The sequence below is a fragment of the Panulirus ornatus genome, chromosome 59 (genome assembly GCF_036320965.1).
Source record: "Panulirus ornatus isolate Po-2019 chromosome 59, ASM3632096v1, whole genome shotgun sequence".
NCBI classification, from domain to species: domain Eukaryota; kingdom Metazoa; phylum Arthropoda; class Malacostraca; order Decapoda; family Palinuridae; genus Panulirus; species Panulirus ornatus.
In genome coordinates, this window is record NC_092282.1 from 5,002,029 (window position 1) to 5,020,093 (window position 18,065).

The 18,065-nt window shown below is 44.8% G+C and overlaps 1 protein-coding gene across 1 annotated transcript; it reads left to right on the plus strand.

The window, feature by feature from the left end:
• Positions 1 to 305: 305 nt before the first annotated feature.
• LOC139767344 (uncharacterized) lies at positions 306 to 7,801 on the plus strand. Its single transcript, XM_071696667.1, is given in 13 exon segments — positions 306 to 555; positions 714 to 928; positions 1,484 to 1,688; positions 1,868 to 2,091; positions 2,435 to 2,636; positions 3,131 to 3,212; positions 3,606 to 3,708; positions 4,526 to 4,651; positions 4,653 to 4,716; positions 4,917 to 5,038; positions 6,318 to 6,487; positions 6,967 to 7,106; positions 7,410 to 7,801. Coding segments are annotated over 13 exon segments (1,842 nt in total). The 5' UTR covers positions 306 to 506; the 3' UTR covers positions 7,550 to 7,801.
• The last annotated feature ends 10,264 nt before the right edge of the window (positions 7,802 to 18,065 follow it).

Genomic DNA, 18,065 nt, shown 5'->3' on the forward strand with positions numbered 1-18,065 from the left:
CTTCAAAACGGAGTATGACACAAATAAAAGCATATCAAAGTTATACATACATGTAGCTAGACGAAATCGTCACTCTACATACGGTTTACAGGATCTAAGATCCATAAGTATATTCATGAGATCTGTAAATACAGACCTTCAGCTTGTGGGAGCAGTTAACACACACACACACACACACACACACACACACACACACACACACACACACACACACACAAACAAAAGCGTTTCATAATGCGTGACGTCAACCCGACGTATATAAAGAGGGCGACCGATCGCTTCTACCTCAATCACAGATCCTCTGCGTCAGTGTACGCAAGGATCCCTCTTACCCCAACACGTCCTATAATTCCCTCACATCATCTAACCTGTACCCCATCTCGTCTCTGGTTCAGTGATTCATTATTCACTAACTCGCACCTCACTAGCAAGGCCTGTGTACACCAGAGTGTGGAAGGATCCCCCATTCATATTTTCTGATCAATCTATTCGTAAGAGATCCTGATATGAAGTTCCTACTTGGTTTCGTGGGCGTGATAGTGTTGATCACTGGAGGTTAGTATAACAATATACCTTGTGATCAATACTCTGATCATTCCGTCGCCTGACTGTCATTAATCTATAATCATTATGGCCGTTTATTGACAGAAGACAAGATCAAAGTTATCTTACCCCTGATCATGACGGAGTTCTAATCTATCTTTTTTTTTCAGGTCTGGGTCATGACTGCGAGCGTCCATGCAGGTCCGGCGACCGGCGGACGTGCATGTACGAGTTCCGGGTGCAGGAGTACCACACGGTGGGCCGTGCTTGTTACGACTGCCCCACCAACCCGGAGGACTGTCAGCGTGAGGAGTGCGTGGCTGCTGACGGCGTACCGAGGCCGATGCTGACAGTCAATCGTCAATTACCTGGACCAGCTATACAGGTGAGGGTCGAACCTGCACTCCTCTGTGGGTCGAGCTATGCCACACTCTACCAGTCTTCTCACACACCGTCTTTCAGCCACTTTCAAAGGGAGTAAATCTGCCTTGAGAACACGTATGCGTGAAGGGAAGAGTTAGCGACTGAAACGTCAAAAAACCAATACAAATACAAAACAAAAACTGTATTTCAAAGAAGAAAATAAACCCAACAAGCATTATCAACTCTCAAACGATGATAATGTTGGCTAAATTAAAAGGACTGAGCTTCCATTATACTTAATTTCCTCTTCTTCTCTTTTTCGCTTTAAAAACCTGTGTAATATTCTTGTTGTGTGGTGGGTTATGAGTCTGCGGTGTGATGTATGACAGCTAAACATCACGACTGTAGCATCCAGGAGCCATTATGTAGTGGTTTATGAGCCTCTGGTATGATGTAGTATCTACATATCACGACTGTAGAGCATCCAGTAGCCTAAGAAAATACCTTGTCTCTAGTCTTAGACCATCTCGCGCTGAGGAACTCGCGCGGAGGAGCGTTAACCTCCCACCTTCTTCAGGTGTGTGAAGGGGACCGCGTCGTGGTAGACGTGAAGAATGGGCAGTTATCAGACGCAGAGGCCATTCACTGGCACGGCCAACACATGAAGTCTTTCCAGTATTACGACGGCGTCCCGTTCATCACCCAGTGCCCCATCCACGGGGTCTTTCGCTACGACTTCCGCGCAGACACTCCCGGCACTCACTGGTGGCACTCCCACATCGGTAAGGAGAGAGAGAGAGAGAGAGAGAGAGAGAGAGAGAGAGAGAGAGAGAGAGAGAGAGAGAGAGAGAGAGAGAGAGAGAGAGCACCAGAGGTGTTGAATCGCAATGTTAAGACCACCCTCCACGCATCCCCATCGGCACTAACAGTGAGCGGTACGCTTCACCCTATTCCACTTCAGGCGTCCATCGAGCTGAGGGCGTCTTTGGGGCGCTTGTGGTGCGACGGGCGGAGGACCTACATGCTGGAGCGTATGAGGTCGACTCCACCTCCCACGTTCTCGTGTTGCACGACTGGATCCACGAACCCGCTTTGGACAAGTTCTCCGGACGCCATCACAACACGCGAGACGATTACGCCAGCACCATCCTGATTAACGGGAAGGGCAGGAACTCCGCCGCCAAGGTGAGGCGCAGTGCCAGGGACGAGTGGTCAAGTGATGCAATACTCTACTTTGGAAGAGGGATTGGTGGACGAAGATATTAAAAACTGACAACACGGGCGACTGAAACATTCTAAAATACGTCATTTCTTTCACTTAGTTAAACGCTACGAAGCTGAATTTGTCCCTACGCCTCTCTAAATACAGATGGCAAGCGGAGTTGATCACAACAAACACATTTATACGCACGATTCAGCCAGACACATCATCCTATTTTCATGCCAGTCTCAGGAACCTCGGACCTCCCTCCCTCTGTATGGCATAGATGCGTATGGAATGATCTAGCGACTTCATCCACCCCGGCAGATCGAGGGCACGTCGGTGCAGCCCACGCCCCTGGAGGTGGTACGAGTGACCCAAGGCTTGCACCACCGTCTGCGTCTCGTCGCCGCCTCCTCCCTCAACTGCCCCATGATCGTGAGCGTCGACGACCACACACTCACCGTCATCGCTTCTGACGGAGAGGATATCGTCCCCATCACAGCCGACTCTCTTGTCATGTATTCGGGTGAGTCGTTTCCCCAGCAGGTCTCACATTGGGAGGGTCACACAGCGGGTCTCACAGTGGGTGGGGCACATAGCGGGTCTCACACTAGGAGGGGCACACAGCAGGTCTCACAGTGGGAGGGGCACACAGCGGGTTCACACTGGGTGGGGCACATAGCGGGTCTCACAGTGGGAGGGGCACACAGCGGGTCTCACAGTGGGAGGGGTACACAACGAGTCTCACAGTGGGAAAGAAAGCGAATACTCTGTCACTCTAAGAATGATCTCATGACTGAGGGAAAATATTGTACCACCAACACCCACGTGAGTTAAGTGTCGTCAATCCCAAACAGTTTACCTTATCATCTTTAATCGAGTCACTGGCAGGCTCGAACCGTGGTGTTGTTTGACTTCTGGCTAGCCAATGATAATGGGTATTAACGTTTCGCTTTCTTCTTTTATTTTTCTGTCCAGGATGTTTATAATTGACTTTCTTTCTCTCTCTCTCTCTCCCAGGTGAGAGGTTCGATGTGATTCTGGAGGCTGACCAACCCGTCGACAACTACTGGATGAGGGTCAATGGCCTCATCGACTGCGAGTAAGTGTAGCCCTGAGAGAGAGAGAGAGAGAGAGAGAGAGAGAGAGAGAGAGAGAGAGAGAGAGAGAGAGAGAGAGAGAGAGAGAGAGAGATTCGACGTCCCGGTCGATCATTTAAGTCGTGTTACACCAACTCTCTTGATATAATGGAAGACACATTCAGTGTCTCACTTATCTACGGGCACCGTCTAAGGGCCTGCTCTTTGTCAGACTCATCCGCACCATAGTCTACTGGAAACCAGAGACTTGGATTCGAGAACAACTTATAGGAGGCTGAGGGGCGCCATCCCCTCTCGGTCCTTCGGCTTAAAAGACAGTTTACATACAACAGACGCAAGACCGAGGACTATACACCCGCAGGCTCATTAACTGTCACCATTTACGACTGCTGCAGGCAAAACCAGTGCGTGCAGGGCGCGGTGCTGAGGTACGACGGCGCCCCTGAGACGGAACCAGCTTCACCGCTAGTGTACGACCCGACATACCCACCTGGAGTCGTGAGTAACCCAGTCCTCTTCTCATGGTGATGGTCGTACTGAGAAGTAACACTTGGGGTTTGATATCATGGCTCCTTTGCAAATGGTCATTTTCATTCCTTGAGTTCGTCTCTTGTTACTTTTGAAGATGGAGAAGTATCAGTGTCCTTACTAAGATATTATCGTTATAAAAACAATCGTTATAAAAACAATCATAATTATCGTTCGGTCTTCTGGAGCTACCTGCTGTTCAGTTACATCATTTAGCTACAACACTTATGACTTGATGATAGCTGAGATTGGGTCCTTCTATGGCTATCACTTGATTCTCTTCCGGCCAAGCGGAGGTCAGATGGGCATGGCTAGTGGATGACTAGTAATCACACACACACACACACACAACGGTAACTGACACCGTGCCAGAGAGGCATCTCATCGGATCGAGGATCGTAAGGGACTGTGTTCGTGCCTACACTTCTATCACGTGGTAATATTGCGTTACGTTTCACGAGGTAAACATTCTCAGTTCTGCTTTTCCCTGTACGTGGTGAGGTCCTCCAGTTTTGCTACACTCCTCACTGTTATGGTCATCGTTTCTCCTTTGCTTTTCCTAGGTGTTGAACCCGACACAGTGATGCCACGCCTCTTCGCTGGTGTTGTCTTTCCAATCTCTTATGTTCCTTGGTGGTAAAAAACCCCACCGACTATCCTGTATCCCTTCAGCCGGTAATCCCTCCCCCTCCTCACTTACTCACACACCCTCTCTCGCAATAGTGACTCCTCCTCAATCTCTTCTGTCCCCCCTTGGGAGGTGACGCATCCCAACTCTCTTCCCCAGGTCGTGAATCCCCTCAACTCCGGTGGCGGAGTCCCGGAGGAATTGACCATGATTGACTTGGACGCCCTCGACGACCCCAACAGCAGCGTCCTGGCGCCACAGGTCGACAAGCAGTTCTACCTCGGCCTTCGACTTCAAGCAGGTCAACAACACCCTATTCTACAACCCTGATCTATACCCCTACAATGGAGGTTAGTTGAGGTGCCATCCTAAGGCGGGATATCCCGTCTAAACACCCTACGAACCCAGCCATCACTGGAATATCCCAAGACTATACTAACCCCTACCATCAGTGGGATATCCCTTCTTAAGACTATACCAACCCCCCACCATCAGTGGGATATCCCGTCTCAAGAACATACTAACTCCTCCTACCACCACCATGTTCCAGTCTCGGAGGAGTGGCGGATCAACACGCCACAGCTGAACGACGTGACATTCGTGTTCCCCGATGCTCCTCCGCTCTCTCAGCCCGACGCCTCGCGGCAACACACCTTCTGTCGCTACGGAGAGGTCAGTCCCAGGTCCCCCTTTCCCGCACCTCATGACGAACTTACATTCCAGACTTTATGTCACGTACAATGTCTCATGACGCGGACCACACTGAGGTTATTACCCTCGTCACAAATATGGTCAGAAAGGACACCAGGTAGTATGATTTCGTGCCCATCTTTGATGGCCAAAGAAGAGAATTCATACATGTCAATAATCCTTTTTAATAGATCTACAGAGAAGTAGTTCATCTCATGGAACGTTATGGCTATCAAGGCAAGAAGTCATTAATCTAATATTCCGCGTCATTTACATCATTACAGATCACAACGGTAAACCTCCACCGGTAATGCTATTGCTAGTCTCCTTCTTAAGTAAATACGTAAAGAAAATGACTTAAGTACTTTGCTGATGAGGATATGGTTAACCTGACGCAACGAAAAATAGTTATCAAATGGAAGAGTTCGATGAAGATGAATGTACCTCACCGAATACATCAAAAGTAGTATATAAAATAGTATAAGACGATTCTCTATTCATGTATACATATACTGTAGATCTGACCTGTGTGTGTGTGTGTGTGTGTGTGTGTGTGTGTGTGTGTGTGTGTGTGTGGGTGTGTGTGTGTGCAAGCTTTACGAATTCAGCTTTAATGATCTTTAGAAGTCGACAACCATCAGATACGGACACTTTATCTTGACACAGGGAAATTCGATAACCACGACGACCATTAAAAGGAAAAGTCATTACTTGTGTATGGGGTTATTGAACGCCATGGGGCACCGATAGGCTTCATCTGTTTCGGTTTCTGTCCCATATAAATAAACGTCCAGGGTCTCGTTTCCCTTTACTCAGTGATGCCACCTGTGAGTAAGCTATTCCATCCGGATATGCTCAAAATCCGAAGCTTAGAGATAACGTAGATACAGTAGCGAACGAACGATAAGGATTAAAAAGTGAAATGAAAAGATAAAAGCTGCTGAAGTATGACTCAAAGCTTGAAAATGATGATGTTTCATGTATCTATTACTTGAGGATGACCTGATATGATCTGGCGACCATTATCTATCTAACTGTCATTCTTGACTTCTGTACGTAATAGACAGTTTTAACATCTATCTGGCTGTTACTTGTGTCTCTGGCAGTCACCATGAACACACAGCTAGAAGTCCTTCTTCCTATGTCTGTCTGTCCTGCTTAACTTCTCTGTGGAGAACATCATTCTCGAGTTCTACATACACACCTGATCTTCAAAATTGGGGACTTAAATGAGCTCTCGTCATCCCCACCACACCGACAGCCACCATCGTGTGAGGGAGACTTCTGCAGCTGCACGTACGTGTTGGAGGTAGCGTTGGGGGAGACGGTGGAGATGGTGTTGGTGGACCAGGGCAACATTGGTGACGAGAACCATCCCTATCACCTGCACGGCTATGTCTTCCACGTCGTGGCGATGGGCCGTCTCGGCAGGTAGGTCTTACTCCCATTATCATGGCAATCTTTGATGATACGTAAAGTGTGTACATACATCTCTGAAGCTTTTCCTTCTCTACCGTCTAAACTTGACTTTCCTATGTGTCCTGTGTCCAAGACTCTGTCTGATCATTTTCTGTTCCTCGTATTTACATCTTGACTGTCCCATTTGTTTTTGCTGTATCATGAACTTTCTTGGTAAGTTTCATTCCTGATATAACCAAGATTAAATATCTCCCAACTCTTTCACATTACTCGTAATGACTTGGTTGGGTTTCTTTTCTTTATCACTTAGTTCCTTCAGACGAAGAACTAGCAAGTTCCTTATGAACATGTTGGAATGATATACTTTTCTCCATGTCCCTGACAGACAGATGTCCATCTTAGATTATGTGTATAATAAACAGAATAAATACTTGAACGCAGGTTCCGACGATCACCTTTTACTATTCTGTTTTTTTTTTTTTTTTCCACAGCACCACGTCTGTAGCGGAGGTGGCTGCCCTGGACGCGGCAGGGGGCATCACACGTAAGCTGAAGAACGCCATCAAGAAAGACACGGTCACCATCCCTGACGGTGGCTACACCATCATCAGGTTCACTGCCGACAACCCCGGTGAGCGAGCCTCTCATCCTCCCACAATCTTACGCACCTACGACGGATTACGTCATCTCTCTGGTTCATTATAGTTCTTTATGTTTATCGCATGTCAAAATGGTCGATTCCTTTTATCATCAGAGCACAGCCGATAACGGGCTGTCGCTGACAAGAGCCCGTGCCACGTTTGGTCACGGCGAATCTCTACACGTCCGTCAAAATGGTTGACCCATCTTTCATCTGAATCGCTTTACCCCATCTCCGTCTGGGGCGAGTTCGCCGGCAGCCTAATAACTAATACAAATTCCTCGACCTCTACAGGTTGGTGGCTGATGCACTGCCACCTCACCTTCCACTCGGAGATCGGAATGGCTGCCGTTCTGCACGTTGGTGAACCAGAGGACCTGCCCCCTGTACCACAAGGCTTCCCAACGTGTAGCTCCTTCATCCCCGATCTGTAGGAAAGGAACTTTGTCTTCCACGTGGGTGTATGCGAACTCCAGCCCAACCCTGCAGGGACACACAGCCTCAGTGCTGTCCATGGCAAGACAGTAGGATCTCAAGCTCAGGTCACCTCCCCTATAAGTCACAGCTGACATGTATTTCACTATCTTTTCCCCGTGCGTCACAGCTCCCACGCAGAGAAAGAGTTGTGAGCTAATCTTTCCTTTCTCATTTCGAGGAATCATTCTTAAATAAATTCATCCTAGAGGTACCTTCTTTACTGGCCATCTGAATCCAATAATTTCTTTCTCACATACACACTTCTCTCCCACGTTTCTGTACTCACATCTAACACTTGACCCTTTCCTCGTGCCTTCATATCGTTTAAATGAACTTACGTCAACTCTATTTAAGTCCTAGATATTTACAAAGATGTCTGTTTTTCTTATTATGTGAATATCAAATGATCACAACGAATCCACTGCCTATCATTCCTAACGTTGGCGTATTCTAAAATCACGATATCAGGTAAATTGATAAGCAAGAACGATTTAAAGAAATGTTGAATCTAGCTGTAGGAAACTGCAAAGGAAAGAAACATGTTGGTACCTCAAAGATGCGGGATCCCCGTAAAATGGGGTTCTGGGGTTAAATGTAATATAATTGTACGTTGGTTAGTTGTTGTTTGAGATCTAGGACTGCCACCTGCCAGAGTTATTAATGCCGTCAACTTCAAATCATAACCATCAAACGAAAGATGATTTAACTCCTTCTTCAGGTGTTTAAGGAGAATTGTAAAACCACATACTCAGTGGGCTCAGAGCAAAAAGGAAAATATTAGCAAAAATGGTGTCTCTAGAAGGATGTGAAATTACAGGATGGGCATTACGTAAAAAACTAAAACGAATCAAAAGAAAGAAAACCGTAACCGAAATTGTGATAGAAGATGAGCATACTAGGAGAAAACGAAAACAAATCTGTAAAACTTTACGAAAAATAACAAAAGTAACTGTCATCGTAATAAAATCTATATCAATTATCTTATTTATTTTCATATAATCCCCATGATCCTTTCTCTACTAATTCATGTAGCTTCAAGGCTGCACTACATTCAGCAGTAGGGAAATGACAGACCCTTTAAAAGTGAAAAGGTCTTAGCCGAGATCGTACTTTTATTCGTTCCATGACGATGATACAACTTCACCGAAGGTTTCTTTTTCACTGTCGATACAACCCCAAGCCGGAACAGTCCGGTAACACCAAACTATACCGATATTATACTTATATTCCTCAGTTAGAAAATATTCTATGATATATACTTGAGAGCTGATAGATGAGATAGACTTAACAGCGTTTTAAAGATTCTATGATAGGATCTATGATAGGTTCGACGAAGTGTCATTGCTTTCCATTATGTATAAGTTACCCATACAACCATTCTCTCTCACTTAAGCTCTCAAAGAAAACGCGTATCAAACCTATAACTAAAGGAATTTGGTTACATATTTCTATACGCGTCATTATCACATATATCCTTGAAATCAAGAGGCTTTACCAATAGTTTGATATATAGTTTGCATTTCTAAGATGAAATATAGTAATTCACGTTTAAAGATGCAATTATATGATCGTCATAGCTAACGAGGTCCAGGGAAGGACTCCTAAGAAAAAAAATATTTGTCATTTGAGGAAAAGCTGTGCTCAAGAAGACATTACGAAAACGACTATAGTCAAGAATACTCTCTGGATAAAGTCTTCGTCATTTTCGCTTGGAGAGACATGTCTCAAAACAAGCGTCAAACAATGTACGTTCTCTTGACCCTGTTTAACTTGCTTTCTCACTTACCCAAAGTGTATTCTGGCTACACACAGCAATAACACAATCTTATGCGTCTACTGTGTCTGGTGCAACACACACACACACACACACACACACACACACACACACACACACACACACACACACTGTCTACCTTATCATCGAAAAAGGTCCTAATATCACCTCTCAACGAGGACCAAAATGAAGGCGTTCTAATCTGGTTGCCAAGAGACATTTTGCCCACTCGAAGTTAACAGAGTAAAATGTCCTTTTCCATCTCGCTGGAGTTCATACGCAAATGAGTATCATTCATTACAATTTCATGCAGCTTTTAAGACGATAAAGGGATATCATAGCCTTTGCTTAAGTTATCATTAGAGTAACGTAAAATATTTAGGTTCAAACTACGTACAGGATTAATATACGAATGAGATGGACGAGTATATATGGACGTGTAGGAATGTGGCTGGAAATCATACGGGAAAACATACAACAAAATCATACACTACAATTATACAATAAAATACATCAAGGTTATAATGAAAGTCTACAAAATCATAGTTAATAAACTTTTTAGTTTTGTCATTTATTCTGTATTACTCTTACCTCATAATACACAAAAGCAAATAAAATAAATTACACAAATACACACACACAGCGTATACACGGGAAGAGAAACTAAACACACACACACATACACATACAAATACATGGACGGATAAACCTTTACTTTAAGCATACATACACACAGACATTACCCATGCATACATATACAGTCTTCTTACCGCCGTGGTCAGCGATGAGACCTTGGAATCTTAAGGACCCGCGTTCGAGTCCCAGATAGGGTAGCTGGCTCACAGTCAACCCACCTGTTTATCCTAATCTTTAGAGCTAGTAAATAAGCGGATACTTGACGTAACATATATATATATATATAGCTAAATAGACAGTTAGATAGCTCAAGATATAGGACTTCATATACGTGTAGAACTCCCCTTACAGTACAAATAGGTCATTTTATACACACACACACACACACACACACAGAGCAGCTGTCTGCTGGGGTCCGGGGTATTAGCTGGGGGGACGGGGTAGTCGCGTGACAAGAAGGCATCCATTACCACTGATTATCCTCCACAGTTTTGTCAGAAGGACGTGACGGTCAAAATCACTTACCTACCCCTCGTTTCCTATTCAGATATTTCATGCTGGAGCACAGCCAGCCCTGTTAATGATACTCGTAAAACCCGGTCGCTGACAGTCTAGCTCGCCAGGTGTGAACTACAACCAGACTGCCAGCGAACACAGGGCACCGTACTTTTTTTAAAGGCGGGTGAACGTTGTTCATACGGCGCTCAAGTAATATCATCTCTCGGTAGTTCCAGGTGTGGCCACACTATTTACGCGGCGCTGACGTACCATCTTTCGATAGTTCCACGATTGGCCACATTGTTTACAGAGCGCTGTATTCTTTTTTTTTTTAATATATATATAATTAATGGCATCTTGAACGTAATGTTAGAATGGAAAGCACTATGTTCAAACGCCTGATTGATATCATGTAATATCCATAGTTTTATTTTTTTTTTCTTATCGTCTTTTTAAAACTTAGTTTCCATTAACTTTTCTTTTTGGACGTACATGTTATATTTCGTTAGAAGAAAACGTTTAGGTTTTCAAAGGTACATTCTCCTCTTCGTATATCGAGAAAGGATAATACGATACAGCATACTTATATACATACTACATACACATCGTACCGTGTAAGATGAGATGCTGAACATTTACTGGTGTTTCTACATATTGTCCTACATCTGTGATTTGTTAGTTTGCTTTTGAGGATGTGATGAAATACACGAAAGCGCTTAGGCTAATGCAATGTATGAAGAATATAATCTTTTCTAAAATTCAAAATCCATTTTCCATAATGAATCTTCGATGCAAAATCATGTCTTCATTAAGCTGTCTTCATACATCTGTGTGTGTGTGTGTGTGTGTGTGTGTGTGTGTGTGTGTGTGTGTGCATACTGAGGATGGGTATTATCATAACGAATTTGTGCCAAAAGATGAATACGAATCCCATCGCTTACTGAAGCATTTTCATAAGAATGATATCATCATGATGAATATATACTAGAACATTACTTCCCAAACATAAATATTAACATATTGACTGATCTTCCTCACTCAATCATTAAGCTTCTATGTTTCTCTTGGTTTCCACGCGACTTGAGAAGGGTATTCAAGCTCTTATATTAGCACACAGTCATAAGGACGAGGAGGAGGAGGAGGAGGAGGAGGAGGAGGAGGAGGAGGAGGAGAAGGAGGAGGAGGAGAGAAGGAGGAGAAGGAGAAGGAAGAGAAGGAGGAGGAGGAGGAGAAGGAGGAGGAGGAAGGAACCTCTCTTTTCATGTGTATTGGTTATATTGCAAAGGTGGACTCGCCCTACCACTATCACTACTGCCTCCCTGGTGCACGCCCAACACCCATAGCCACACACACATCCCTCCTCCCCCTAACCCTTTCCTTGCTCCCCAATCAGCAGCTGGGGTGCGGGAAGACCTCCAGGTGTTGCCACTTTACCTGTGCCAGGTGCCTATTATGTTCTGCTGCAACACTGTCTTTCTCGATGATTTATAATGTGAGGAAGTTATGAAGCTGTTGCAGGGAGGGGAGTTCAGAGGGGGAGAGGAACTTTCCTTGCGTCTTTCCCATGAGGGGTAAGGGAGAGCCGCCCCTCCTCCTGCGGTACCTCCTGACGGAGGGGAAGATAAAGACAGGGGAGAAGGGAAGGTGTGAAGTGAAGCAGTCACGAAGGCACCACCTGACTCATGAAACCAACTAGAAACCAGGAGTCGAAATGACTTCATTCATCCTCATACGAGGAGAAAACACAGAAAACGCCTATGTTCTCTGACTCTACCTACCGCTGTGTTTAGGTCGTATCTGACTCTGATGTTGGGGGATTTATCAGCTGCTGCTCTGAGACGCAATCAACACAGAGAACGACGAGGAACCAACACGACCGTTCGATAATCCTCAGAGGCAAAGGAGGAGCCATTCGAGTCATGGTCCTCAAGTCCTGGCTGTAGGTAAGGTAGGTGGGTGGGCTGGGCGGCTCCCCTTGAGAGAGAGAGAGAGAGAGAGAGAGAGAGAGAGAGAGAGAGAGAGAGAGAGAGAGAGAGAGATAATAACACTACATCGTCGAGCAGGAATTTTTTTTGGGGGGTCCACAGAGATGCAACATTATTGACCCCATAAAACACCTCCCCACCACCCACCCGCACTGCACCAACATGCTAACAACAACAACAACAACACCCCCTCCCCCTCATCCTTCACACTAAGAACCCCCAACCCCCATCTTTCACACCACGACCCCTCCCAACCCCTCTCACTTCCTTACACACACACATCCGTCCTCATACTAAAAGCATTTCCAATACAAATAAAACAAACTCCTCTAACCTACAAGCACACCTTTCCCCTTAAAAAAAAAACTAAATATTTCCCCCCTTTTTTCTTTCCATTTTTTTGTCCCCCTCCCCTCCCCTTTCTTGTCCCCCTCCCCTTCCGTTTCTTGTCCCCTCTCCTTCCCCTCTAATTTTGAGGCACAGTGGCACGGGGAAGCTGGCCATAAAAAGACCCGTTAAATACAAGTAATTCCAGAGCAATTTTCACCTCACGTCATCAGTACTCATTATCAACAATGTGGAGGGGGGAAGAGGGTGGGTTGGGTAAGGGGGTGGGAAGGGAGGGGGAGGAAAGGTGGTTATACCTAGGGGTAACTTCGATATAATTCAAGTTTGATTACTCGCTATTAAAAATATATAAGTAATATATGTGGCATAGGTAATGACCACTCTATCATCCCATGATCCAAAAATTCTATTCATAACTTTGTGTCTTTTTTTCTTCTCTCTCGAGGTGGATTCAACGAGGGGTGACACACACTGGACAGAAGAACTGAAGCAAGACGAGGCAACTGATGTTCTAGACACGAAATGTGAAGTCAATGTCAGCTGCAGCTCCAAAGGTTTGTGAATTCGCTGTTATTCCAAGGAAAAAAGGGGTCATGAATTACGTCTAAAAACAATGCTTGTCATTTGTCTATTCTATTCCTAACCTAAGAAGCAAGTATTAGCTAGTCATCATCTGATCAACTCTAGTTCTAATGAGGTTTTCTAGTGCTGGATCATGGTTACAATGCTAGACGAAGAAGACTTCCTCCTGACAATCAAGGATCGCTGATCAAAGACTTGGCAGTAGCAATGGCATTAGCAGCAGCAGCAGCAGCTCCTGTACCAACCGAACAACCTTACACCACCACCACCACAACTACCACCACGCACACACACACACACACACACACACACACACACACATTCACTGACTTTCTCTCCAGCCATAGAAATCTAGGAAGAAGAAGGAGAGAGAGAGAGAGAGAGAGAGAGAGAGAGAGAGAGAGAGAGAGAGAGAGAGAGAGAGAGAGAGAGAGAGAGAGAGAGAGAGAGTTGAAGGTGGTGGGGTATTGGTGAGGTGAGGTGAGGTGAGGAAGGGGAGGTGAGGAAGGGTGGGACAGGGGTGGTGGTCTCCTCCTATGTCCCTGGGCAGGGAGGAGAGGACGCCTGTACAAATATTTTGATAATGGCGCTAAATAATTCATGGAAGGGCACACGTATTTTCACAGCGCTAGGAACTAGGGAGAGGAAAAGGTGGGGGAGGAGGGAGGGTGGGGCCCTTTGTGGCGTACACGGATATCCCGTGCGTAGACGCCTCCCAGCCCAGCCCACCCCCAAGCCCGCCCATCCGCCCACCCCCTTGCCCGCCCAAGTTGCTTCCCGCCCACAGCTCACCCAGTCGCCACCACCCACCGCACTAGGGACCCCTTGCTATAGCACTTCTCTTCATAAATATAAATGATAATTCTAGTTAAATAAAGCTTCTTTCTTTATTTTTTTCTTTAAATAAAACAGAAGCAATGTATTCAGACATATTTTTCCCCACCGTTTCGTTGTTCATCTCCGCTTCATGACTCTCATTGGCATCTATGTGAAAAATGAAAAAAAAAGAAAATTGCTTCAGCCAGAGGCCGAGCGTGGATGGTGTGGTGATGGACGACCGACCCACGCCAGAAGCAGCGACAAGGTGGATGAGCAAGTGGAACTCTCCACACACACACACACACACACACATACACACACACACACATACATAGAGCTACGGAGCGACACGTAGGCGTTTCATGCAAGTGATCTCAGGCCGAGAGAGAGAGAGAGAGAGAGAGAGAGAGAGAGAGAGAGAGAGAGAGAGAGAGAGAGAGAGAGAGAGAGAGAGCAAGCAGCCATTTGTGATATCAGGGACGTGTCCAACAGTAGCAGCTGTTGTGAGCCGACGTTACGACAGGTTTCAACTGTGTCACTAGTTTACTTCTTTCCCGTCTGGACCTACCGAAAAATAACCCTGGATATATCATTTTTTTCCCTCTTTTCCTCTGTGGTTTTAGCTCTCTCTCTCTCTCTCTCTCTCTCTCTCTCTCTCTCTCTCTCTCTCTCTCTCTCTATGTTTTATATCTGAACACTGCTGCGTCTCTTTTATCCTATATCAAAAGTATATCCCATCTCATTTCCCCTACTCCCCCCTCTTCCATTCCACCCTCTCTAGCTCTATTCTCCCTTCCCATCCCTCCACCCCCCTCAGTCCTCCTCTGTCCCTTCTTCTTCCACAAGAACATGACTAAATAGGGGTCAAAAGCCTTATGAACAACTGAACAGCACCAACTACTCTGTCCAGCCAACGTTACACCCTCAATCTGTGAGACGCAGTATTTTTCGTCTGTGTTACGACCAAATTCAGGCGCATTTTTGGGCCTCCCGACCCCTTTGCAATCTGCTGTCAAAGGATGCTGTTAACGGAACGTTCGTGTAGATTTTTTTGAAATGGAAGTTTTTATGGGAGGGGATGAAATATATATACTTTTTCCTCCCCCCTCAGTCTATAACAGGAAATAATACGAGATGCGAAGAAGGGGTAAGTCTAGTCGTGTGTTAACACCCTCTGCGGTTTGGGTGCATCTGTGTCTCTGCCCTCCCTTACCCCTCCGGCATTCTATGTCGCTTCTCCCTGCTACACCCCTGTCGAATTCCCGCCACCCCCTGCCCACTTCACTCACCTCCCCCTTCAGTGTTGTCCTGTTCCCCTTTCCACGTCACTATTTAAGACCACAGTCTCCTTTCGTATCGGGTTTTCTACGCTTGTCTTTTCCATTCTTACTACCACAATATTTCTAAGTCACTTCTCCCACTTAAGACATCTTGTCATGTCTTATCTTTCTTTACCATTCCTTAACCCTTTCATATGCTCCTCATTTTCAGAGCCACCTATTCATATAGCCTCCTCGATCATATAGCCCCCTCATTCATATGGCTTCCTCATTCATACAGACCCTCGTTCATATGGCCTCCTCATTCATATACAAAGGGATTAAAACAGAAACAGACCACTGGGTCCTTTCGAGGCTGTGTGTGATACCAGACCCTCATTCATATAACCTCCTCACTCATTTAGTCCCTCATTCATAGAGGTCTGTTATAAAACCTCCTCATTCTCATAGCCCCTTATTCATAGAGATTCGTCATTCTACTCTCCCATATCCCTTTCCATGCGTCCCTCATCTGCATCCTTCTCCCGTGCCAGTCCACCATCCCGCCCACCACACCAGCACCAGTCTTGCTCTTCATTCTCCCAGTTTCACCAGCATTTGATGATGAGTCTTTCCCCTTGCTACAATCCTCCGGTCCTCTCCTTATACACTCCTTCCTCCCTCATCCGCCTCAACTCTCTCTCTCTACCCTCTTTCCTCTGTTAATCCTTCTGTATCCTCACTTAGCCTCACTCATCCTGCGCCACCACTCCTCTGCAGCTTCAGGACCCATCATCCATCTCCATATACCTTCTATTTTACCCTCTTCCTTTATGTCTACTTTCCTGGTTATTTGGGATTCCCATCTTCTCTTTTCCTTCATTTGTAATCCACTTCCTCACATACTTTCCCGTATCTTCCCTCTCTCATACTTTCCCTATCTTCCCTCTCTCATACTTTCCCTATCTTCCCTCTCTCATACTTTCTCTTGTGTTTCTTCCTATTCGCTTATTCTTAAGTCTGTTACATTCCATTTTATACACTCTCGTCCAGACGTCTCCCTTCCTTTGACCAGTTCCTCTTGTACACTTCACATCTGTTTCACATTCCTTTTCCCCACCCTATCATCCCCCGTTTTTTCCCCCTCATATACTCCTTTCCCAACCTCCTCCATCCCTCCTTTTCCACACATACCCCATCCCTGTTCCCCCGTTCCCCCTCACTCACCTTGTACCACGACCACCACCATCACCACCTTCGTCCCCCCACCACCATCTACCACCATCACCCCCACCAAAACACACTCTCCCACCCTCCCTCACCCACCTCCCCCCACGCATGACATTTGCCTCCGCGTCATACAAAGGCAAGAAAGGGCCTGGTCTCATGTAAAGTTCACCTGTACACTCACACACATTCGCCAGTCTTTTTGATAATCTGAACTTTGTTTACAATGTAGTGACTTTTAAAAATGGAGTGTTTCAATCGATGCCAGCTGCTATTTTTTTTTTTTCAAGGTTTCTCCCCTTCCCCACCCATCCATCCCCCACCCGCCTTTGCGTTTTAAGGGAAGGGAAGTGTGAGGGGGGAAGGGGGGCATTTCTGCCTTCGTTGCTTGCATGAGAATGCAACTGTGTCTGTGTGTGAAATCGTACACTGTGAAGGGGGGAAAGGTAAAGGAATTAATGCAATGTAATTTCAGTTGCTACGTGGCTCATTCTCTCTGCTTTACACAAAGTGTTACTTTGAAAAGATAACACAAATAACATTACGAGAATATATATATATATATATATATATATATATATATATATATATATATATATATATATATATATATATATATATCGTGACCTTTCCAATACAAAATTGATAATGCAATGTCACAGACGTAACTAAACATCATAAGCATATGATACATAATGCCTATATCATCATATACATCTATATTGTACATATATATACACATATTAACACATGCATTTACATCATATGTATATACAATATGTGGCTTTAATATCGTTATCTGTACGAGTTTGATACTAGATTATCCAAGCTGATAATCTGATAAAAATCATTGTACATCTTGGCTAAAATATGGTCATTTAGATAAAGAATTTGAGGCTTATCTATCTATTTGTCTGTCTATTAATCTATCAAAAGAGAGTCAGGCATACACACTGATAACCAGATAGATAATGTGTGTGTGTGTGTGTGTGTGTGTGTGTGTGTGTGTGTGTGTGTGTGTGGTGTGTTTCATTAAGAATAAGTATATTTCCAAACTACATTTGTTGAAGATATGTGACTTGGGAAAGGCTACAGCGAGTATAGAAATATATATATATATATATATATATATATATATATATATATATATATATATATATATATATATATACACACCCATTTCTTTTTTTTTACATATACCTCACAGTTAAAAATAGAACTGGGAAAATTTTACGTAGTACGAAATTAATATCGGAAGCAAGAAAAAAGAAGAAAAAAAAGGAGAGAGAGAGAGAGAGAGAGAGAGAGAGAGAGAGAGAGAGAGAGAGAGAGAGAGAGAGAGAGA